Raw genomic sequence first — 25515 nt, forward strand, 5'->3', positions numbered from 1 at the left:
ATTTAGGCAGTCTCCTAGCAGAACAGTGTGACTCATCTATATTTTCCTCATTTATAATACCGAGATACTGGCATTTTGAGTTCTCCATAGATAGATTTAAGTTAGACAAAAAGTGCAACTAATCTATTTTTACCTACTATATATTTTCAGATATACTTCTCAAGAGAAATTACTTATTTTGAAAAACATACTCTCCTTGGATATGGGAATGATGTAAGATTATACCACACAAAATGAGAAAATAATTTTCTAATTTCTTATCTCACATTTGATCAAGGGTGCTTACAGCTCTATAATTAATGACATGTGAGATGATAAATTATATCTTATTTGATGCTTTATACATCACTTTGTATCTTCATATTCTGAAAAACAAGAAATTTTAAAACTCTTAGAATAACATCTCTAACATGTTATAATATACATGAAATTGCAAATCTCTCATTAATAAATTCTTCAAATCCTTTTAAAATAAGCTATAATAGAAAAGCATGAACAATTTCAAATACTTCAAAATATGGAAAGATAAATTATAGACTATTCTCAAGGTCGAAGTCAGTTGTAATTGGCAGAATTTTGATATAACAGTATGTTTAATAAAGTGTGACATATAAAAAGTTAAGTCTCCCTGGTTTTAAAAAATTTTACTCTAATATTAGAGTACATGATTTCCTATTAATTTTTTAACTGTTTTATAGATGCCACTATTGGAATTCTCAATCTGAGGAGGCCCAGTTAATATCTCCTATAGTCTAAAGTTTTATAGTTATTTAAAAAATGGATAGTTTGGAGCAGTTCGTGTTTATATTTTGCTTAGCAAGCCTTCGATTGAAATTTAGTGTACTCTGTATACATGTTAAGAACACTCACATCTGCCTTCCACAAAGCACTTAAATGGATGTCTAGAATTATTACAAAGGTATAGTTCTATTCTTTACTCCATTTTCCTGCTGTTTAAAAGGGAAGAGTACTTCCACACTCCCCCGGCAGATATCTTATAAAGATGAATAAAATAATTTATGTAAAGTATGTATGAAAATAAAATTTCTTATTTCACATTTTGAGAAACTTGGAGTTAATATAAAGAAGTAAAAATGCATTGAGAAATTAGGATAATAGTTAATGTTTCAAAGACATCATGATCCTTTGGCTAGAGAAATTTGTTTTGTTTGGATTTTGTTTTAATCTCTGCATTGTGTGTCTGATTTATGAGATATGCTAGAGTTCATTTATTATGTCTCTGATTTATTTTTAAAATTAAAAAGTCTTTAAAAGTGAATTTTTTCTCTACATGTCACATAATAGGTAAATGAATAAAATGAGAATTTAACAGCTCTATTTTCAAAATAGTGACTGCTTTTACCTTCCCACTTAAATCTCTCAGAAGACGTAGTAAATAATACGAAGCCACTGAAAATCATTAAACCTAATGCATAAAGAAAACAATCTGATACGTTTGAATTTAAGAAATGCAAGAAATGGCTACTTTGGGACTATACAATATTTTACATGGATTTAAAATAAATACTATGCTATAAATATGCATCAGTTTCTGTAAGCACAAACACAGATGAATATTCAGGGATTAAGGGTAACATTATTTCAGAAAGTACGACATTAGTATCTTATTACATTAAAACTATCAATTCAAAATTGGTTGTTTGTAAAAACAGATTTTTTTTGAGAAGTAAAACCATAATTAGAACATTAAACTGGTTGAGGTGGCAATAAAGGCAAAGGCAACTTAAATGATACCTTTGCTAAAATTGTGGGCAGCCTTGAGGATATAACTTTAAACTTTAGGCATCTGAGTTTCATTCGGAAATAGTACAGAAATAGCTTTTATCATTGGATAGATTTCAGTTAAAGCAGGGAGAACATTTGGAATATTAACATTATGTTTATGAATGTCACAATAAAGCAAGCAGGCAACTACACTGATGAAAATAATTTGAGATAAAAGGATTTAAACGGCAACATGTAATTACAAATATCATCTTATAAATGGCACATCATGTATTTTAAAAACAATAGATGTGGTTTCCTGGTGGGAAATATGACAGATTAAAAACCAGAATCTCAGAGCCTTGCGAAAGTGTCAACATATTGAAATTGCTGAGCCAAGAATCTAGATGAGTGGTTTTGAAACAATCTTCGTTGGAACCTAAATTTCCACAAGTTATCTCAGAGTATTTCTAAGAGAGTCGATGCATTTACAATGGACAGTTTTAATGTATATGCATTATATTACATTAAGGTTAAAACTAACTACATATATATTCATGAGTGATCTTTCAAAACATGAAAAACAATGGAATTCTAAGATTAAAAATGTCTATGCAGCCATAAAATACAATGAGTTTGTGTCCTTTGCAGGGACATGGATGAATCTGGAAACCATCATTCTCAGCAAACTGACACAAGAACAGAAAATCAAACACTGCATGTTCTCACTCATAGGCGGATATTGAACAGTGAGAACACATGGTCATAGGGAAGGGAGCATCACACACTGGGGTCTGTTTCAGGGGCTGGGGGAGGGACAGTGGAAGGTGGGGAGGTTGGGGAGGAATAACATGGGGAGAAACACCAGATATAGGTGACAGGGGGATGGAGGCAGCAAACCACCTTGCCATGTATGTACCTATGCAACAATCCTGCATGACCTGCACATGTACCCCAGAACCTAAAGTACAATTTTAAAAAAAGTCTACAAATTTCTGTTCTGTAATTGCAAATGTATCTGTTCACAAATGATGATGATAGAATGCTTTTGAAAATTATTGACATGGTGATTGGAAATGCTGGCATGATGACCCATGCAAGTGAGATGATTGGAGTTCAGATTTCTTAGTATTTTACTCACTTTCATAGATAAATGATTCTTCCCAGCTCTCAATTTTTATTATATGTTTGTTTTCTTCCTACTGCTTTAATCTAAACAGATGCCATCCTTAACAGAAAATTTATAGTAACTTGAAATTATAAAATAAAACTCACAAAATATAGCAATAAAATATTTTTAGTTCTGATTCCTACCCAGTAAAAATTTTGGACAATTTTTTTATTGTTCATATAAGCTCAGTTAAAATTTGTTTCTTTTGCTTTCTTTTGTTTTATTTTACTAATAATTTCTTTTAATGTTTCCAGCTTTTCCAGGAGTCTTTCCTTGAAGACTGGTAGCATTTTATTGAGTGCCTAATTGCATTTGTGACTAATTTTTTTTTTTCACAAACACACACACAACCAAATACACATGCACATGTACATAAACTCATTGCCCTCACAATTTCTAACATTATTGAAAGAAAGATTTTGTCATCTTCAATTTACTGATGTGTTTTTTGTAAAATAAGAGTTCTGCCTTCCTACTTCCTTCTTTTCTTTTATTCATTTTATAAACCACCTGAAGCCAACAATACAGTAGAAAAAGATAATATTTTTTTAAATCAAGCATTTCAATCTGGCTAAAGCTAGACTTTGCCACTTCTTTCTAAGCCATAGACTCATGAATGTTCAGACTTCCATTGAGGTATCCTTGAGATGTAATTCAAGGTAAGGTATGAATATCAATTATCTTTTCTAAGTTGCAAATTCTGCCTATTTTGTTTCAGAGATATCTTATCTACGTTAACAACTATAATTGACACTAAAGTAGAATAGACAATTCAATGGCCATTTTTTAGTTTTTCATAACACAGTAAAAACAAACAAACAAAAAACCAACATAAAGTCAAACTTTATACTTTAGCTTTCCACCAGATTTTACTTTGTATTCTGTTTGACACTGAAGCCTCACGCAACTAAGAATTTCCCATGTAAGTTAAATAATTTGGAAGAAATCTTTACCTTCATATTCAACTTTAAAATTTTCTCCAAATTTAAAACTTTTAATAAGTTGACAAAAATATTTTTAAATTACATCATTCTGTTGTTTACTCTCTCCTGTTCTCAGATCATTGGCATCCATTCCACCACTTCTCACATTTGCACATCTTTGTACACTCATTCATGCATAACTTTTTAAGCAACAAAAATTACTTTATACCTAGAGAATCCATCTAATAATTTAAAAAGGAAATTTTATAGTTCTCTAATATGCATTAGAAATATTTTCTTGGCAAATTTTGACTACAAGTGAAAACTGGGTACAATAGTGCAAGGATTTAGGCTATTTAGTATAGAAAAAAATTATGTGGAGTATTTCACTTTTCACAAAGAAGCTCCCCATTGTGTAGGAGTTCCTATAAATCTGTGACTAGTCATAACCTCAGTTGTATATTTAGGATTTGTATTTATACATAATTAAGAGTATTCCATTTGGACACTGATTGAAAATGTGCATATTCTCTACTTCATTGGTATCAAAATAAGAATATCACTTCTAATATCTGTAATAATTCATAAATTATTAAAATTAATGAAAGTAGGTAAACCGTTTGAAATTACATGTGGTTTTGTTTTCCAAGGCCACATGTACTCACAATGATATGACAATAGAAGATCCAAGTTATATTAGGGTCATTCCATGGTTCTCGGAGACAGAAAAGGTGATTTTTGCCTTGACAGAAGTAGCATTATACTTCCACGTATGACATGGTTTTTACTTTATGGAACAACAAAAACAGTGACATGTTAAATGTAGAACAGATAACTATAATCTCATAACTTCCTAGCTTAAATCAGAACTACAGGAAAAGTCTTAGAAGAGAAGTATGAATGCTTGACATAAGGATGACGTGCCATATGTATAATATTAATTTGAAATAATCCATTGTGAAATCACTTGTTAAGATTTACTTTGGGGAGCCAACTTTATTCTACTCAAATGTACACAAATGGAGAAAGAAAAGGAATGCTGACGGTAATACATATAGGTGGACATCACATAGGAGTGAAAGCGGGAGGGAACACTAACCATATTAGGCTTGGATGGGCAACAGCGCACAGGGAAGAAGCCCTCCCACAGCCACATTCGCAGCAACTGAAAAGCAAACAAGAGAGCCCAAGATAAGGAAGAGATCCCACTCCCTCAAATATAGCATAAAGACACTATGAATTTACTCAGGTGTCCGCTTTCCTTTTCAAAATAAAAAAAAAAATCCCTTAATGCATGCAATTAATTTTTTTTCCACAGTGCCTTTTAAATTAAGAAGTATTTTATGGATTTAAGAAATATAGAGTTGTAGTAAATTGTTACTTTTATTTTGCTTAAAATGGTTATCCAGTATGAAATTTAATGAGCCAATATATTTGAATTAATTGTATGCAATTAATATAGATATATAAATAAAGATGTAAGTCCATTTTAATGTATCTCTCCTCAAAAATTCCCTCAAAATTTACATTGGAAGAAATTCCAAACAGGCCTTTACATACAGGTTTCGCATATAGCCTACAAACTTGGAAAGAGTATAAAGACTTGATCATGTGACCCACTGATTTCTTATGCCTGTGGTATTAATTATCATAGCCTATTGAAAATGTTAGGCATACAGGACTTCCCAAATCACTTATTGAAGTCTACTAATTTAACTTTACATTTCCAGATTTTAAAAAACTGTATCTCCAAATATGTATTTTCAGAGCAGTTGCTATATAAAAAAGCAAAGTATACAGAATACACACACTTTTCCAGATACTGCAACATTAGAGATTCTTTTAATTTTTCCACATATTCATAGTAATAAATCTAGAAAATACAAAATAAACTATTTTATAAAATGCACTTTATTGATAGAAAACATGTAAACTGATGGCATAACAAAAGACAGAAGTTATTTACTGCTTCAATGCATTCACTTCTAAGTAGTTTTAAATGAATAGCATTTATAGTGATCTCAAGAGAACTATAATATGAGCTCAGTAAAGATACTATATACAAGCAAATCTAGGCTTTCACTTAAAATCTGTCTGTTTTGAACTTTCATTACTTATAAAGTATCCATTCTAATTTATAACCAAAAAATAAGAAAAAAATTATAAACTTCCAATAAATTCGCAAACACTAATGAATGTAGTTGAGCATTCCAACATAAAATTCCAATGGATCTTTTCAAAGAAAAAGTAGACAATTTATATATATATTCTTTGTAGCACCAATAATATTTTAATTTGTAGTACTACTAAATGTCTGAGGATTTGACTGTCACTAAAATGAAATTCTAATAAAGAAAAATGGCTATATAACATTTATTTTTACTTTGTACATTTATTATAAGATATTTTAAAGACTATGCCAAATCATTATTTTCACTGTAGAGATATTGAGAGTCAGTGTACAGTATATCAGATTATTTAAAAAATCTAAGAGTAGTTAATACATCTGTAAAATATTTTGGCACATCTTGATATACTTCTTTACAATCATACCTACTGCATTAATGTCTTCAACAATTACTAAAATTTTATGTAACTTTCCTACCACTTCTGCCTCATCGCAGTACTCAGATTAGGGGTTGGCAAACTACAGAGCAAGGGCCAAATCCACCTCATGACTTGTTTTTGTAAACACAGTTTTATTGTAACACTCACTGCTTGTTGTTTATGGTTTCTTTAGTGCTGCAGCAGAGTTCAGGGATTTGGACAGAGAATGTACAGCTTACAAAGCCTAAATCAAATCAAATATCTGCCCCTTTAAAAGCTATTTGCCCTCCTTTCTTAGACTGCTAGTTTTCTGAGTTGAGAATAACTCCTCTTGCTTACTTGTGGGTTTTTTTTTTTTTTTTTCTGCATGACTTTAACACAATGAATGATACTTATAAGCAGTCAATGTTTTACCATAATTGCTATTAGCTAATAACAAAATTACCTCAATTTACTGATATCTACTAATGTAGGAAGCTTGCATATATGGGGTTCATTTCAAATAGCACAGTTTCAACCCAACAAAAATTAAGCAATTATTGGTTGTTAACAAATGTATCCAATTGTTTGTTAATGAGGAAAAAAGGATGCCATTTTCTAATAAAGTACAAATGACCTTCCAGTTGAAAGTGTGCACAGTTTATAAATTCATATAGAATTGTGCATGGGAAAACAATAACTACAATAATTGACTATTATCTAATAAGATTTGTCTTCCACTTGGTCGGTGAACTAAATGTGTCAAGAAACACACAAATTATTCTAAAAATAACATTTTATAAAGTTCTCTTCATTAAAAAAATATAAGCTTTGTGTCTTATGAATAATTATACACATACACACACATGCATTCACAAGCAATTCACTATAACATCAAATCCAAGAATATAAATCAACTTGCTATCATTAGAATTCTACTTTGTAATTTTAATAAAATTTGATCAAAAAACCTAAAACCATATAAAATTAAACATTTATACTTCTATTTTTATTTTATTTGTTTTAAGATGGCATAAAAATTGCTTTAGATAATTTGGTTAACCTTTTTCATTTAGGTTGACAGCTATAAAATAGTGAAAAAAATAGACATTATCTCATATGTTTCATGAAAACAATGTGAGAGACTGCATATATTTCACTTTGATCAGTGTCTGGCACATCACACATTTTGGAGAAGAACTGTTAGCTATTACTTTTAATTTTATCATAATCAATGTGACAGAATATATTCTGATTATCTCCAAGGAATTTATATTTTTATAATCTATATGACATTACTAGACTAAATATTTTTATTCATAATAGAACTAAATAATAACTACATTCAGATTAACTAATATAATACATAATGGCCAATGTAATTTTAAAAAATCGTTTCTACAAAATACACTTTCTAAGGATTTGGTGATTAGATAATAGTATGCATTAATATGCTATTAAGAAAATTAAGGCTGAAGTTACTTCTCTATGAATATCTGAAGTGAAATAAGGCATAATCACCTTTTAAAATAATTTTTGAAGATGCTTTCACAGTAACAGTTTGGCATCAGATGGCATAAAAAACATATTTTTTCTCCATCCATAAATACTCAGATAAGTACAGGTTGATGCTTACACGCCTCAGAGATAATTTAGAAATAAAAAACAAAATGTGCTAGTAATAGCAAGCAATCTTGTCTGTGAGCTATGATTCAACACAGTCTACATTTGTATTCCCATCAGTGTTTAGTACCTAGAACTCTGTAAGTAACTGCAGCTATAACAAGATTGTTTTAATCTAAGTTTAAAATAGTTTAGCTCCTTCAGGCTTGTAATAAAAACTGTTGATCTTCCTTTTAACAAGCTTTTTTAATAAGTCCTTCAGCAGATTAAAATATGATAACAGAATCATTCCAGACCCAAAGAAGATTCAAATAAAATTACTTTAGCCAGCTCTTACACAGAGTTGATCCATATATGTATGAAGTGTGTCTATGTAAGTATGATAACCTCCCTCCTATGGAAGCAAGGTGATTATACCTTTAGTGAAGGAATTCTCAAAGATACTACAACAGAGAAGCAAGACTACAGCTGTGGGTAACTTATGACTTAAATTCTTAAACAAGAGATCATAGAAGTGGATATGAAAAACACTAAGATGCCAAGAGATAAATGAGAAAAAAGCAAGAAGAGTAATATCACAAAAGAAGTAAGTAAATTACATTGAAAATATTTTTATTTTATTTACGACAAAGGAAGAAAACCAAAAGCCTGCATCATTTTCCCATTTTAAATTAAATTAACAACAAACGATAATATTCAGTGCTGAATAAAACAGAATGGAGCTATTGTTCTTATGTGTGGCAAGTAACACTGAAAAGTGGCACCAATCCTTTAGAAAACAATACTCCAAATCTATCAAAGAGCAATAAAATTGTTCTCATGTTTTGGCACTATTGTTTCACAAAATAGTTAAGATCATGGGGTTTTTAGTCAAACTAGGAGCAGTCTTGAATATAGCCATTACTAAACCTGCATGGCTTTGGATAATCTAGTCACTGATTAAATGAGATAATAAAATTTACACCAGATAGGGTTACTTTGAAGATGAGTTTGGTCATACATGTCATGCTCTCTGTACTGTTGAGCTCACAGTCAGCGCTTTGAAAGTTTTCAAGCGATTTTATTATAATGAGACAGTCTTCAGGCAAAAAATGAGGTATATTATTATGTATATTATTTGTAAAAACAAATATATGATACTGCAATATATTGCCATTAACAGGCATGCATTTTTAAACAATTAAAAGTATTTAAACACGTAGCTAATATTAACCAAATAACCCTGAAGAAAGTGTTCACTTGTAATTAACGCTGCAATGTTAATTGTTTTATACATTTCTTAAAATATCTCATGATGCAAAACTTCATGGTACTAAATGTGTTGCCACCAAATTTATATGTTGAAGTCTTGACCTCTATAGTGATGATTTTAGGAGGTAGGGGCATTTGGAAGTTGATAAGGTTATGAGTGCCCAGCCCTCCTGCATGAGGTCAGTTTTCTTATCAAACATGTTTGAGGAAATTATCTCGCCCCTTCCTCCGTATGAGGACACAGCACAAAGGCAAGTGTCTGCAAGGTGGTAAGAGAACCCTCACCAGGAATCAGAGGCTAGCACCTTGATCTTGAACTTCCCAGCCTCCAGAACTGTGAGAAATAAGTACCTGTTATTTATAAGTCACCCTTTCTATGGTGTTTTGCTAGGGCAGCCTGAACAGACTAAGACGAATGCCTTTTGCACATGTCTTAATTCACTGCCATTCTTTTAAGATTTAGAATTGATTTCCTGATGAAACCAGGCTAAAATTCTACAGAAATCTTTTGGCAAAAACTGGGAAAGAAATACAAACACAATACTAACAAATACTGTACCAAACTTCTGACACAAAGTCATATAATTATTCTACCTTACAAGAGAAGGTAATGCTGATTTTTAAGAGTTGCTTTTTTAAAGTATGTTTTTAGTACCTCAGAGGGAAATGCCACATCTACAACACATGCTGATATTTATCTAAGCAATCTAATCACTATATCAAGGCCCCACTCTAGGCAAATTGGGAAAGTATTATGTTGGTGCAAAATAAATTGCAGCTTTTGCTATTACTTTTAATGGCAAAAACTGCAAGTAGTTTTGCACTAACTTTTGTAATATTTTGTAATTAATCATATTTGAGTAATTTTATCTTCTTTTCTAGTTCTCTATTACTTTCTTTCTAAATAGCATATTACACTTAGCAATAATTCTTGCTGTCTGCATATAACCCTCTAAACTCCTTACCAAAAAATGTCCCATCAGACCACAAGTTTCGTGTAGAAGGGTTTTAGGACATCAGTGGATCTCAGTTTTACCTAACGAAGTTCCAAGCCCAGCACTCCCATATCTCATATCAAATAACAATATTCAATTGTTATTCGAATACTCATTGTAAAGCTGAGTATCCAGGGACTCAGAGAGAGAAAACAGCTTTCTCAGGATGGCACTGATAACAAGTTGCAGAGGATAAGTTTGAGCACCAACTACTGTCTCACACAGAACTAAAGCACCTTTTCTCTTTCTTTATCTTCCAGTTTCTTTCATCCTTTCATTCTCTTATCCTTGTCTCCTCTTGCTCCACATTAAAAACTTAAGCCATTTTCATGGGGGAACCCTGTTATGGACCTTTATTTCTTCCTTCACTCACTGTGATTACAGAGTTAAAAACAATCTGATAAATTATTTTATAATAAATTACATACAACACTAAAGCACCTTTATATAAGTCTAGCCCTTAGGATAGCAAAGTATACAAAATTTCATTTTAAAGCATTAAAAGATCAATACCTCAAAAATACTTGGTGACCCAAACTCTATCACATTATTCAAATGCATGTTTTAAATAGAGATTAAATAATATAAATGACTGAGGTACACCTTAAATAAAGTATGCCCTTATCATGAATTTCTTAGAAAAATCCCTCAAACTATACAAATCTAAGTGTCTCATGTGTAGCCATTCATCTTAAGGAAAAAGTCATAAACACAAACAAACAGGAACTAGTTCACATTAACCTTGGAATCAGAAACTCTCCTTATTTCTTACTCTAAACAAAAACAAAAACAAAAAACTATTAGGATCTAGAAACATCAAAACAAGTGAAAGTGGAAAATTAACTTAAGGTGAGATATATTTAGAAAACACTTCAATTATTTTTTCCCAAGCTATACTTTAATAATGATTCTATGTTCTTATTTTATTTCATTATCCTAATGGGCCCGAGTTCATTATAAAACATTAGATTCTTCTTCAACGAATGCCACAGGTAAAGGAATTGATTCAATTAGCAAATGTTATTAAACACATTAGACACAATTTGCTTATTCCAATATATATGTGAACTCAAAATCAATTTTATCAAATATTAATCACCTTTTGTAAACTTTTTGCTTCAGTAGAAGACACAGTCATTCTCATTATTAGTAAACATTTACTGAGAATCTATATGCTATTCTTTAAGAGTGAAGAAATTATATAACAACAGTTCTCTACTCACATGTAATACAGTGGTTCCAAACCTGGCTACAGATTAGAGTCAACAAGAGAGCTTAAAAACAAAAGTCCAGGAGTTACTTTACAGTAATTAATTTAGAACATCTATATTGTGGAACTCAAACATCATTATTTCTCAAAATCTGTTAGTTGATTCTAAGTTTTCTCCAGGTCAAGAACCACTGATCAAAGAGGTATTCAATAAATACTTATTGTATTGAATTGATATGTATTATAATGGTTTTTGGGGAATTTACTTAATGAATAAAAGGGAAAGGCTTGTAATTAGCATATTAATAGCCTGCATGTAAGTGGAAACTTCGAAAGCTCCTAGAGGTGCTTAAAAATAATATTTTCTTTGGTAAGTATGTATATATAGAGATAGATTATGTATAAATTAAACACATAATTCATATATACAACATATGTATATATAAATTATGTATAAAAATATATAAATCATATGCATATATAAATTATATATTAAAAACATATATATCATATATATGTATACACACGCACATATTAATCAGGGTCAATTCCATTAAGAAAATTAAAGTTGGATGTGGCTTCTTCTTTGCTCTCCCAAATAATATTTCCAAAAATTATGAAAGGCCTGGATGTGATATTGGTGGAAACAACAGGTTAGAGAGTTATTTCCACTCCTAAAAATCTTTCCTTTGTTTCTTGAAGAACAAAACCACCGTCACCACTGCTACCACCATTATTACTTTCACTACCACCAGTAAAAAGAAAGCAAGAGAAAAAAAAATTAAGAAACTCTTATTTTTATCTTTGGCAAGATTATTATAGGAAAAAAAAGACAGCATGGAATTCTGACTATTGGGGAGTTCCCTCTGACATTTTGAGATGATGGAACTTATTAAGCTCACTGTAGAGTATGTATCTTATTTTAGAAGGCTTCAATAATGTTCTGGTAATAATAGCTGCCAATCTGAAGGACTAACTACTGGTATCTTCCTACCAACTTATTATAAATCAGTCACTTACACACTTGGACATCTCTTCTTCTAATATCTATATAAAATCAAGAAAAGGTGGTTGGGGGAAGTAGGAAGGAAGAAAATTTAAAATTTTTGAATGCCTTCTTGGTGATTCATAACATAAAAAATATATATGATATGAATCAGATAAGCCAAATTCCCATTTGGAGCCACCATAAAAGCTAAATAATATGAAACACTATCATGTTCTGAAAAAATGGAATATTCTACAAAGAAAATCTTGCATGTGTATGATGTGCATGTGCATGTAAAAATGAACTTCCTTATTTTTCAAAAATCGGTTTGTATACAAAAAAGTTCCTGCCATTAATGAGTCAGGAAGGAATGGAAGACGAGATTGGGCAGAGATACAGGAGAGGCGGAAGGTCAAATCAACTGGGCTAAGGAGTCACAGGAATGGATATGCCATGTGCACTCATAACTACATGCCTTTTCCATCATACTCTCTCAACCATTTCTGGTAAAATTTAACTTCACCCTAAAGGTGCAGTTAAAATCTATCATTCCTCTAACAATATTTCTGTACTCATTTAAGCAGAAGTAATTGTATCTTCTGTTCTCATACCAATTTCTTGTCATTTTCTTCCAAATACAATCTTTAGCAACTGGTTCAAGAAGTCAAGCCACAACCTTTGTAGCAATCAGACCAAATGGTCAGAACTTAATAACTGCCAACTTTCCAAATTTTTGTTTCCTACTTCCAGTTCAGGATCAAACAAAGGAAGCCAAATCATCTAGGATGCCCTGATTTTAGGTAACCTATTTCCAGCTTCACCATGTCAATAAGTTCTAAATCTGGGCCTACCTGAAGCCTTCCCTTTTTCCCCATTATAAAGCTTTTACACTATTCTGCCTGCCTTTGGGTCTCTACCAGATGCATGTGATGTTGGCTGATCCTCTTCTGTAGTAAGCTGTGAAAAAATAGTCTGTGTTTGTACTCATTTGGGTGATTTCAGCTTATTTCCACAGAAGAGATAATCTTTACTAGTTCAATAAAGGGAAAATACATGGATTCATCTTTGCAATCAACGACCATCTTATTTCTGTTCTAGCATAATAATAGTGTTGATATACAACATACTGAATCATGATTCTTTTTCCTGCAAAATGTTGCCTACACTGAGCAAACATCAATTACCTCCATTTCTAGAAGCCTAAATTTGCTAAGCTTCTTCCACTAAGCTCTTCCTCTCCCAGTCATCTCACAGCTGAAACACATCTGTCTTGGGGGCCTCTTAGAAAAGAACATATGACTATCATGATGAACCTATTTGTGCTCAGCTATTATAGATTTAATTTATTTTGAGAAAAGTAGAGAGAAAAATTGAAGGCAGATAAAGTTGCAAATAAGTGATGCTGTTTTCGTCAGCTCAAATAAATAACATTTATAAACACAGCTTTGAAAATACTATGTTTTAAACACTTATTTGTTTTGATAAAAAACATCAGTTAAAAATATGAGTAGGTTAAAAAAAAGAAAATGAGTAAAAGAAAGAAGTCAAATATGTACATGTTTTTTAGCTCTCTCCATTATGTCTGTCTAGTATTTTTCAAAAATTGAATCACATCTATGAGCATGAAACTTTTAAGGTGGAAAAATCAGAAAGACTAAACTTTCCATTTCATTATTTCACTTTCAAATAATAAATGTAATTGTGGCAATATACTGAAATTACCAAAACTCAAGGAATGTGTGTATTTTGTGATAACATATTATGAAAATTGAACATACTCTAGAATGACTTAAGAGGAAGCTATATGTCACATTTTAATGTCACACTATTCAAATTCCATGCAAGTACATGTTTTTTTTTATTAGTATTGATCGGTAACATTAAACTCATATATTATATTAGTTATCCTAATTATTTAAAATTAAATATTGTGCTGGTGATAAACATGAAATATTTAATACACTGCACACATAATGATTAATGATGGTTACAATTGCTTTATACATTGAATTGTATATAAATGTATGCATGTATTTATATTCACAAATATGTACCCATATAAAATATTTGTAATTGTGACTATATATGATCTCCAATAGGAATTTACCTGACCAAACATTGAAAAATATTTTAACATTATAATATTTATACTTATGTAATACTGATACAAATCAGACAGATTAATACAACTGCTTTCATAGCCCAGAGCCAGCAAATAATACCCAGGTAGATGCTTATTTAGTACATGCTACAGGTGGAAACCTATAAGAGTTTTGGGGGAGAGAGAAAACCACTGCTGAGTACTCGCATAAATCTTTGGAAAATATCAATTGAAATCTCCAAGTATATAAAATTAACATTTTAAACATTTTTATAACCCTTGCAAAATAAACACCACTAAAACTCAAACAAAATTTGACACGTTCAATGATGTAACTCTGCTCTGTGAAGTGCTACTATCTACTAGCTTTAATGGGTAAAGAGCCTATTCATGCAATTTAAAAAACAGGTGTTAAAACAGCTAATGATTATACTTTTTGCTAACAAGTAAATGATCCTATTAAATCTAAAAATAGAAATAAATCTAATTATAAATACAGAACAAATTTTCTCCTATTAAGCAAAAATGTTCTAGGTTGTGAACTACCAATTTCATGTACTATTGAAGAGAATGCTAATTGATACACTAGTTCAGAAGGGCCATTTGTTAACATGTATAAATAATCCTAAAATATTCATATTCATTGGCCCTTACTTTGAATTTTGTGAATGTGTTCCAAGGACATTAACAACAGAAATAGTAGAAAACAAAACAAGCACACACACACAGACACACAAAACCCTTCTCTCAAACAATAACAATTATACACACACACACACACACACACAGAGCAAACATTCATGACAAAGATCAGACACTAGCATACCTAAGAGGCATTAAATTTTTGCTTTTAAAATATTTTTATTTGCTCAGATAAATTTGATATTGTAATGTTAAGTTAAAAAATAGAAAACAAAACTACAAATTACAAATTCAACTATATAAAAGGTATCTTGAATATATATGACAAAATATTAATACTGTCTGCTTCTGGTGGTATAAGTTTGATTAATTTTCTTTCTGCATTTTTGTCTCTTATGTTCTTCGTAATTTTAAATAAGAATTAAGAAATGTATACCTAAATAAAAATAGCAGTTTAGTAAGAAATTAGGGCAATTGACTTAACTCTGACAACTTTGTAACATGCAACGTAAAAAAAAAAAAAAGGCTGAAACTTATAGGAAAGGGAAGAAGCATGACGTCTTGGTAATGTCAGCAAAACAGGACATTCATCTAAGGACATGGTGATTAACTTCTAAGACTATGTTGAAACATAGCTCAAGTGGTCCAGGTGCAATCTAAGTACTTAGGGTCTTTGGATAGACAATGAGGGGTGGATGCGTGGAAGCAGGATTGATAGTGATTCTCACCCTAGCATATTTGGTATATACTGAGATGATCCCCTAATAGACTTCCAAGTCGGGTTATTTCAGAGTCCTACTTAGGGCTGGGGCATGGTCCAAAGGCTTGGAGACACTGGAGCAGTATCTAATCACCCTGGCTTTGGAAACTGACAGGAACAAATGGGCTAAACTGCACAAACTCCATTCAGATATTTGAGGTATACAGAAATTCTTTCTCATTTCAACTTGTTGGATGGAGATTTAGAAGCCCCAAGGCTTAGGCAGAAAGATACAGGGTGGTAAAAAATTTAAAGTAGATTTTTCCCTATCGGGGCTGAAGAGCAACAGTATATATACACTAGCACAGGTTTGAAATGATTAGTAATACACCACTAAGGCTTTAAAAAAGCCTTATCCTGGCCCACTACTTCCCAAATTACTAGAGAAGAGGTAAATCCAAAATACTACAAATATGTACATTTGGAACAGGTAGAATAGGACTAGGTCAGGAAAAGTCAGATATCAATAACAAAACACATCACCAAGAGGTTCCTATGTATTACAAAAAGCATGCAAGTCATACAAATGTAGAATACTGGTTTATTACATATTTGCCCATCAGAATTTCTATGTAAATAATTTTTAATTTACTTATCTTGTAAATATTGAATTCATGCTAATTTTGTGATACCTTGTTGAATTTTTAGATCATCTTTGTTATGATTACATAGAGATTAATGATTAAGTGGCTGAATTTCATTTTAAAAGTTTCCTGAGGAAGACTGGACCTCTAAATTGGTATTTCCTTATATTTTTGCTTGCAACAAATTAGGAAAATCAAAATACTTGTGCAAGTTTAATGTCTATATTGCTTAAATAGTTATATTGAACTTTGCATCCTTAAAAATATAGCATTGTGGTGCTGGCATATCCAAAATCTCTTGAACAACATTAGCTTTGCAGATTTGTGGTAAAATTCCAGTATATTTAGGAAAAATTAATATTAATATAAAAGGTATTTGACTTCATATTATATTCTTTCATGTTTCTAAAGATGTTCATTTAACTCTTCTCTGTAACTGCACATTATGATCATCTTTTACATTGTATGTGTAATATATCTCCATATTTGAAGCTGGTTTCTCTCTGTATTAAACAGTAATGATATTAAGCAATCAATATATTAAACAATTAAATGATTAAGAAATTAAAGTTACATGACTTCAATTGAAACTCAACATGGATAATAGATTATCCGGTCTTTAATGTTGGTAGGACCTGTACATTATCTATGGAGAGGATCAGTTTAACCAAAGACTACTCAATTTACTTCAGAAAAAATCAAGGGAATAGGCATAGCAGTGTCAAGAGAAGCACTAGGATTCTCCAACATCAGAGGCATTGAGAACTATTAGAGGTAGGCAAGAGGTACTTGAGAGGTATATGGGACTATTTGAATCTATGGAATTATCTGTCTGGAGGGACACTACAGGGGAATTACAAATTTGGTCTGAAAACAGCCTAGAAATTCACTAAGTAATAGAGACGTTTCCCAGTTACTTCCCACAGGGAGGTAAAACCTTGCCAACTTGATGAGATCTTGCCTTCTGGGATGGAAGTAGGGGTGTAGTAAGGAGGAAAAAAATTAACTACGCTAAACTTTCAACTATGTTTCTTGCCTTTCATTACCTTTCAATCTATCCATCTATCCTGGTCCAAGAGTACTCTATTGTTTATATATATTTTTCTTTCTGTATATTTTGCCATCTTGAAAACTACTCTGGCTGGGGAAAGACTGCCGCTTTCAGGGCTAGCTAGTACCTACAAGTAGCAAAGTACTTAGCCTACAGCATGTATTTTAGATGCTAACTAACCAATCTGGGACAATAGCTCTGCTAACCTGCTCTTAACTTCAGGTGGCAATATTTGCCTGTCTTAATCACCCCAGGCTCAGGTTCCAGGCAACTAAAGACCTCTTCTATAGACCTAAAGTTTGTCAGAATTATTCAAATTAACCAATATCCTTTCACATTGAAACACCAAAAAAGGCTCACTCCTAGACTTTCCCCTCTCTCCAGTCTTTTTCCTCTTGACCAAAATCTGGTGTTTCTCTGATGGCCCTGCATGACATGCTATACCTTCTGTTTCTAGGACCTGTGAATATAATAAACTTTGTTTTCCTTTGCCTCTTCTGTGTTTCCTCTTGTGGCCATACCTGACTGACCATCACTTAGGAGAACACAGGACAAGAACTCAACGAACAGCAACAATCATGGGTGTGCAGATTCTAATGCCAAATCTTGCAAACAGAAAGAAATGATAATATGTTATTTAAAACAACCACAAGTAAGAGTCCCAATATAACAACAAATTAACTGAAATTGTTATCTATAATAATGGTGGTTAAAACACAGTGTGACAATTAGAGCAAAGACATAACAAATATGTAATACATAAAAGTATGTCATTTTTCTGTGAGATTAAAACATCATAGGAGTAAAACAGTAATGAGAGAAGCAAGGAGTGAGAGACAGTAAAGGAATTTTGGTAAGCTAAATACTTGGTGTATTAGTCAGTTTTCATACTGCTATAAAGAACTTCCAAAGACTGTAATTTTTAAAGAAAAGTGTGTGGAGAGTCTCAGGAAACTTATAATCAAGAATCATGGTGGAAGGGGAAGCAAGGCACCTTTTTCACAAGGTAGCAGGAAGGAGAAGTGCCAAACAGAGGGGGAAGAGCACCTTATAAAACCATCAGATCTTGTAATAACTTGCTCACAATCAGGAGAACAATATAGGGAAGGCTGCCCCCATGATTCAATTACCTCCACCTGGTCTCTCCCTTGACATGAGGCAATTATGGGGATTACAATTCAAGATGAGATTTGGGTGGGGACACAAAGCCTAACCACGTCAATTGGGGTATAATATTCTTTGTAGCACTATAGCTATCACAGCCACCAGCAGTAACTGAAGTCAGTCCTTCCATATGGCATAACAAAGAATTCAGCTGCTTGAGTTTGAGTTGCTAATCTATTAGAAACATTTCCTTTTTTTCCTGGTTCATGTAAGACCTTATGGAGCACAGATCTTGAACAAATGTGGCTTTTAGCTGGTGTTTAAAATCATCTGGGACACTTTGATTCATTTTTCAACAATGAGTATACTTCCAGACATGGCTCAGGAAATTAACTGATTTTTTTTGTTGTTGAATATATGTTCTAGCTTTTGGCATAGGGCAGTGCTATTGATTTTCACCGTGGAGTTGAGTATCAGGTTCCTGTGAAAGGCTGTGTTACTGTGGATAAAATTCCCAGAAACCTAGAAGGGTCTTCCGCCAGAGCCCAGCATCTTCTGGTGTGCCAGCCTGCTCTCTTTCATATAGGGATCACATTTTTATAGAAATAGAGCTTTGAGCAAATGGAGCCTTAGACAAAAAACATATTTTGCTCTTGTGGTTAGACTTTTGACCTGCCCATTGCTCCAGACTAGGTGAAATCAAAGTCATTTGATTCTTAAATAAAATAATTAGTGTCTTTGCAAGTCAATGATATTAACCTGTTGTTTCCAGTACCATAAACTGAGTTTTTCCTTTCAAATATTTGCCTCAATATAACTTCCTGAGCATTGCAGTAAAGTTTACACACGTTTGATCTGTGAGAAATTCCAAGTGGGATGTTCAACAGTGTTGCGCGATTGAGCCAGTAACTCTCATAAGTTCAGTTTCCTAGGACGATTTACTTCCCACAGTGGGCAATTAGTTGTTGCTATGTTCCTTGTCTTCCTGGCATTACTCTGCCCTAATCCCCATTTGTCAGTTATTAATAAATTATGATCTTCTCTCTAATTATTTTGTGTCAGAGCCTTTGAAGAAAAAAGCATGTAATCATGAGAAAATAGAAGAGATAAAAACCCTCAGATATTAAATCAATACACACGTCTGGATTTATCATAGTTTTATGAAGTCACATCTATTGCTAACTCATAAGCTTCTGAGATTTACTTTTAATTAATTTTTTTTAAATTAGTGATTGCATGGTTACAAATGTTTATCATTATTTTAAAATATAATATTTATGAGATTAAAATGTTCACAAAATTCATTTTTCTTATTAGAACTTATCAATTTCTGAAACTATGTAAACCTAATCATGTTATAGATGAAAAAATATCAATTTCTAAGTTATTGCTGCTTGATGTCACCAGGTATATCATGACAATGATATTAGCATGTCCAGATGTCAAAGAAACAAAATCATAAGGTAGTGAAGATATATTAACTTCTATGCACTACTTCGTGAAATCATTGCATTCTCTGTGATGAAACCAAAAGGTTTATTATTTATTTATTTAAAAGTATATTTATGGGTTGGGAATTCCATTATATTTATTTTAGGGATATTAGTTTTTCATTTTCTAAAATGTCAACATCAATAGGAAAAAATGGACAAAGCATTTAAAATGGAGATTGATGCACAGCTCATTTTTAATTCAATAACTTATAAGGTATTTATTCCATTAAGTTATATAGAAGAGCCACAGAAGCCTTTATCCTCTAAATACTTACTGGTGGACAGAAGAGAGAAGATATTTATGCAATACCCTATAATTTGTGGTTGAAAGTGTTAAAGTTTAGGAGAAATACTGATATATTTTTCTTTTATATTGTTCAAAGGAGAGAATGCTTTGGCTAAAGGGATTGAGGGAATTCCTTTGTCCTCTATTCATGATGGAAAGTTTGATATAAATCTTCATATATGTGTTAGGCTTAAATATGGAGGGATAATATGAAGTTTGTTCCAAGCAAATAGAGAATGTGAAAAAGGATGCAGAGTGAGAGATTCTCTTTCCTCATTCTCAGCCCATGTGCTTTATGTGAAACTGATCCTATTTTCAGTTTCAGGTATGAGTTCCTATGGTGTTGGTCATAGAGTGTAACTTCTCCATCATCTTATTAGTTAAGGTCCCAGAACTACTGATTGACTTACTCTCTGGAGCTGGGTATCAATTTTCTGTCACAGCCTGTGCCATTTGAGCTCTGAGAGTGAAGGGCAAGAGCCCTGAAGTCATATCTATTTTCAAACATGACCATTTCCCCTTAGTGACCCAATAGTTACCTGATCCCTTCCTACCTCATGGACCACTTTTTTAAAGCCCCGTTTGGCAGGATCTTCTTATTCTTATTCTTCCACCCTAACTCTCAATATCACAGTGTCCCAGGGTTTTATCCAAAAACTTCAGTTTAATCAATGAGTTTAAACACCATATTTGTTCAACAGCATTCTTGAATTATGTCTCAATTGCATAGCAGACATGATTTTAACACCTGGATTTATCAGTACCTGTTTTTTAGATTTAATGTTTTAATTTGTGAAAACTTTTCAGCTAAAACATTAATGATATTCTTTTAGAGTAAGCTACTCTAAATTATGGCTCCTGTCATTTGCAACCAAAGAAATCCAAGACAAAAACACATAGTGATATAAGGTAGTTTGAATTACATTTTACAGAGTCTTAAAAAACCAACTGTACTCCTCCAGTCATACTTTCATTAGACATTTACCAAGGGCCTACATTATAATCTGTTTTTCAAGATGAGCACATATCTACTGGGGAGACAGATATATTAAATGGTGAACTAAAACTACTTCAGTGAGAAAATTAAGTTTTAAGGGTACACAGAAGTGGAATTAACCAGGTTTCACAAAGTCAGGAATGGCCATGAAGTTGGTGACATTTAATTTGTGTGATTTTAGAGTAAATACAATTTACTGGGTATAATTTTCCCAAGAAGGGAGGAGAATCCACTAAAATTAATGTATTTTTTAGTGTCAAGCTACCACTAACATTAATTTCTAAGAATTGTTTAATTCATATTTCTGATCAGTTTTCAAAGTTTTAAAATGTTAATTCTGTTATTTTTAGCAGGAGAAAATCAGAGGCTTTCCACACAAAGGTTCAAAAGTCACATAATCACAAGTCTCGGGGAAGTTATATCCTAAACCACAAAGGCCCTGACATCAGAGTTAGGTTCAAGCTCCAGGCCCTTACTGACTAGCTGTATTATAATAATTTATGTTCTAGACACTTTCCCAGAGGGAAAAGGGCACATATAAAAACCCCTATCATTTTGTATCCTTCTCTAGTAGGAGAGACCAACTAAAAATGAACAGGTTAAATATCTGTGTGGTATATAATATCAATAAGTCTAATGAAGAAACAGGCATGGTTTGCAGAGGAAAGAATCAGGTCATCTCTTTAGTATGCTCAATTGAGAGAACAAGATTGAGCAAAGATTTGAAAGAAATAAGGAAGAAGCTATAATGTTCTCTGGGACAAGGGAATTTTAGACAGTAAGAAGAGACAATGCAAAAGACTTAAGGCAGGACCATTCTTACAATTTTCGAGAAACAGCAAGAAAATTATCAGCTATAAATTAGATATAGATCTAGTATTGAGACATGGTGGAGTTGTGAGATGTTACTAAACCTTTAGAACAGTGCCCAGTAGTAGGTGGTGTGTAATTCATGTTAGATAATGTTATACTTATCATTATTATTACCACGTTACTTCCATTAGGCAAAGAGGCTTCTCTGCAGGTTTTAGAGCACACCCTTCATGAATATACTCTTCACAAAGTACTCATTCAAGAAACTATGATGCTTTCATATCAGATGTAGGCAGAGCTCTTGCACGTGTCTAAATAGCTGCATTCTAAACTCTAGCATAAATATTTTATTTGGCTCCAAATGAGCCTGAAGAAAACTTTCTAAGTTCAAAGGATTTTATCCTCAAGTCATTGCTTTGAGTAACACAAGAACTGTACCAGGCATGTAGCAAGAACTCAAATACTTATTGAATTAATGATTCAGATTAACTGAAAAAGTTACCATGAAGGAAAAAAATTCCAATTTTATTGTAAACTCTTCTTCTATTCCTAACTGTCGTAATTCTGTTTTATAAAATTTTGTCTACTTATCAGGCTACTAAGTAAAAGTAGAAACATTTCTAGGAAAGGACACTGTTTTCTTATACCACATGTCCTGGACTTACCTTTGTGTTTATGTGCAATAAGTGTCCAAAAATGTTTGTAATAGATAATTGCAAAGATGAAGATGTCATTTACAACCTCTCATATTTCAAGAAACTTAAAAGTAAGTGAAAAGGCTAAATTTCAGTATTATTTTCCTGCAACATTAAAACCTAAAATGCTTTATATAAATTTACTCATTTCTCTAATTTCTGACATGGTTTGATGATTGTAATTATGATAGCCTCTATTATACACAGTATTGACTGACTTCCAAAGAATTTTTGCTTCAGAGAACTATGAGACATTTCAAATGGATTGAGTATCAATTGTTGAATACAACACAAAGGGAAACAGGATTGAGCAGTTCTATGTCCAGGTACAAGATTTGTACATGACCATGACAGTCAAAGGGAAGATTGGCCAGAAAATACAACTTTTAACAGGGATTAAGCCATTTCTCAAATTTATCATCTAAGGAGCATCATAGCATTAAACTCACATATGAATAGCCTTAAAGTTGATGGCAGTGGCAGCTCATCTGGAGTGACCACTGAGAAGGCGTGGCTGCAGTGAAGGAGGCGAGGCCCAGGTTGTGCTTTCTTCAGAGCCAGCAGAAGGTGGGAATGGGTAGGAGACTCACCCCTTTCAAAGTTGGCAGAGCAGGAGCCCTGCCCTTCTAGGCACAGCTGCAGCTACCCAACTGTAGCTGTAGATCTGGTCATCCCTGTGCTTTTGGGAATCCAAAAAGGCCCCCTGTCCCTGCAGGTTCAGAAGTGCCTGCTCCTGCTGCCTGGCCTCTCCCGGCTACTGACACCAGCTCTGATTTCAAAGCAAAGTTGAGGCTAAGCCTGGGCAGTCACAACCTTGCCGGGTGTTCGTGCACTCAGGGCAGCATGGACACACCATCCCACTGCTACCTAGATGTTGATTAGTGTCCCAGTCCCCTTTTCTCTACAGGACTTAAGGCAGATTAAGGGAATCTTATAAAGTTTTCAGATGACCCTGACAGTTATATAGAGGTTTTCCAGAATTTAACTTAAATAATTGAACTTACGTGGAAGGATGTTATGTTACTTTGGAATCGGACCCTGACTACCACTGAAAAGCAGGCCACCCTGCCAGCAGTAGAGACTTTTGGGGGATAAGCTTTGCATGTCATACAGGTTCAGGGAAGGGGATGAGTCTTATTCCATTGGAAGAACAGCAGTACCACTGGAGGACCCTAAATGGGACCCCAATGAAGACCCTAAATGGGACGCCAATGATGAAATGGGAGAATGAAAGAGGAAGCACTTTCATATGTGTATACTGGAGGCCTTATGGACTAGGACTAAGCCTCTCAATTAATCCAAGCATGATAGAACAGGGATTAGTTGAAAATCCCACTGACCTCCTGGAAAGGCTAAGAGAGACCTTGGTAAAGCACGTCTCTATCTCCTCATTCAGTCAAGGGCAACTGATCCTGAAGGATAAGTTCATTATTCAGGCAGCCCTTGATATCAGGAAGAAGCTGCCAAAACAGGCCATGGGACCCAATAGTACTTTAGAGAACCTCATGAAAGTGACCACATCAGTCTTTCACAATAGGAATCACGAGGAGGCCCAAGTGAGGGAAAAGAGACACAAGAAAAAGGAAGAGACTCTAATAGCTGCCTTGCAGGCTCACAAATCCCCTAATCCCTTGGATGCACCTGTTAACTGAAACAAATGTGGCAAGCCATGGCACTTTAGGAAAGACTGTCTGAATAGCAGGAGGAGGCCACTTTGGCCCTGTCCAATTTGCAATGGGGACCACTGAAGATTGGACTGTGTTTGGACTCAGGTCACTGGGTCCAGCCCAAATGGTCCAGCAAAACTGATGGGTCCTGAGGTTCTTCTCCCCGGCTCTAATGGTTCAGAAGTCAAAGGGAGAAAGGTGGACCGTGGACCTCCTCCTGGACACTGGAGCAGGTCTCTCAGTTCTCTCCAATACAGCTTCCCACTCCTCTCTTAGTAAGATCGTGGAGGCGGAAGAGCATCTCAGGAAAACATCTAACCCAATATTTTTCCCAAACTCTTAACTGTGGTTGGAGAGACCTCTTGCCTAGTGTTCTCACCTTTGTTCTGTTCCTCACCATAAGACATTTTTGTCAAGGACTCCTTAATTCTGAACCCCCAAGGGACTATCTACTCCCCTAAAGAGCTATTTCTCTTTTAAAGTTTAACTACCCCCATACAAGATTTAATTTTTTTCACCAGAGTGAAACATCTCTAGCCACAACATTCTTTTTCAAAATAGTCTACTTTTTAGATTTATATATATATATATATTTATTTCCTTTTAGCTCCTCCTTGTATAATACTCATATTTGGTCCATGCACACTTAACCTCCTTGTAAAATCGGTTTCTTCTTTTCTAGAGGCCATCAAACTCCAAGCAGTTACCAACGGAAGCCTCGGATGATGGCTCCCTTTTCACTGGGGACCCTTACATAGGCCTCTGAGAGAGATCTGACTGCTGTTTTCCCCAAAACAATGCCCCCTATCAGCATGAAGCAGTTAAGAGTAGTCGTTGTTCTTATCCCAATGGCAGTTAGATGTACCTCTTCAGAGGGGGGATTGATTGCAGTGGTGTCTGGTCTGGAGCA

The 25515-nt window shown here is 33.4% G+C and overlaps 1 protein-coding gene across 8 annotated transcripts in view; it reads right to left on the reverse strand.

Annotated features, from left to right (window-relative positions):
• EPHA5 (EPH receptor A5) overlaps positions 1–25515 on the reverse strand; it is a 343436-nt gene that overhangs the window by 53198 nt on the left and 264723 nt on the right. For 6 of the 8 annotated variants that reach the window (XM_021666284.2, XM_021666282.2, XM_021666294.2 and 3 more), the window contains one exon: positions 4919–4984. The exons of the other annotated variants lie outside the window; for them this stretch is intronic. In XM_021666284.2, the coding sequence (XP_021521959.2) occupies positions 4919–4984 (66 nt within the window). The remainder of the gene's footprint in view (positions 1–4918; positions 4985–25515) is intronic. 8 annotated transcript variants of the gene reach the window in all.

The sequence above is a fragment of the Aotus nancymaae genome, unplaced genomic scaffold, assembly GCF_030222135.1.
Source record: "Aotus nancymaae isolate 86718 unplaced genomic scaffold, 86718_ANA_hifiasm-v0.15.2.pri h1tg000006l, whole genome shotgun sequence".
Lineage (NCBI taxonomy): Eukaryota > Metazoa > Chordata > Mammalia > Primates > Aotidae > Aotus > Aotus nancymaae.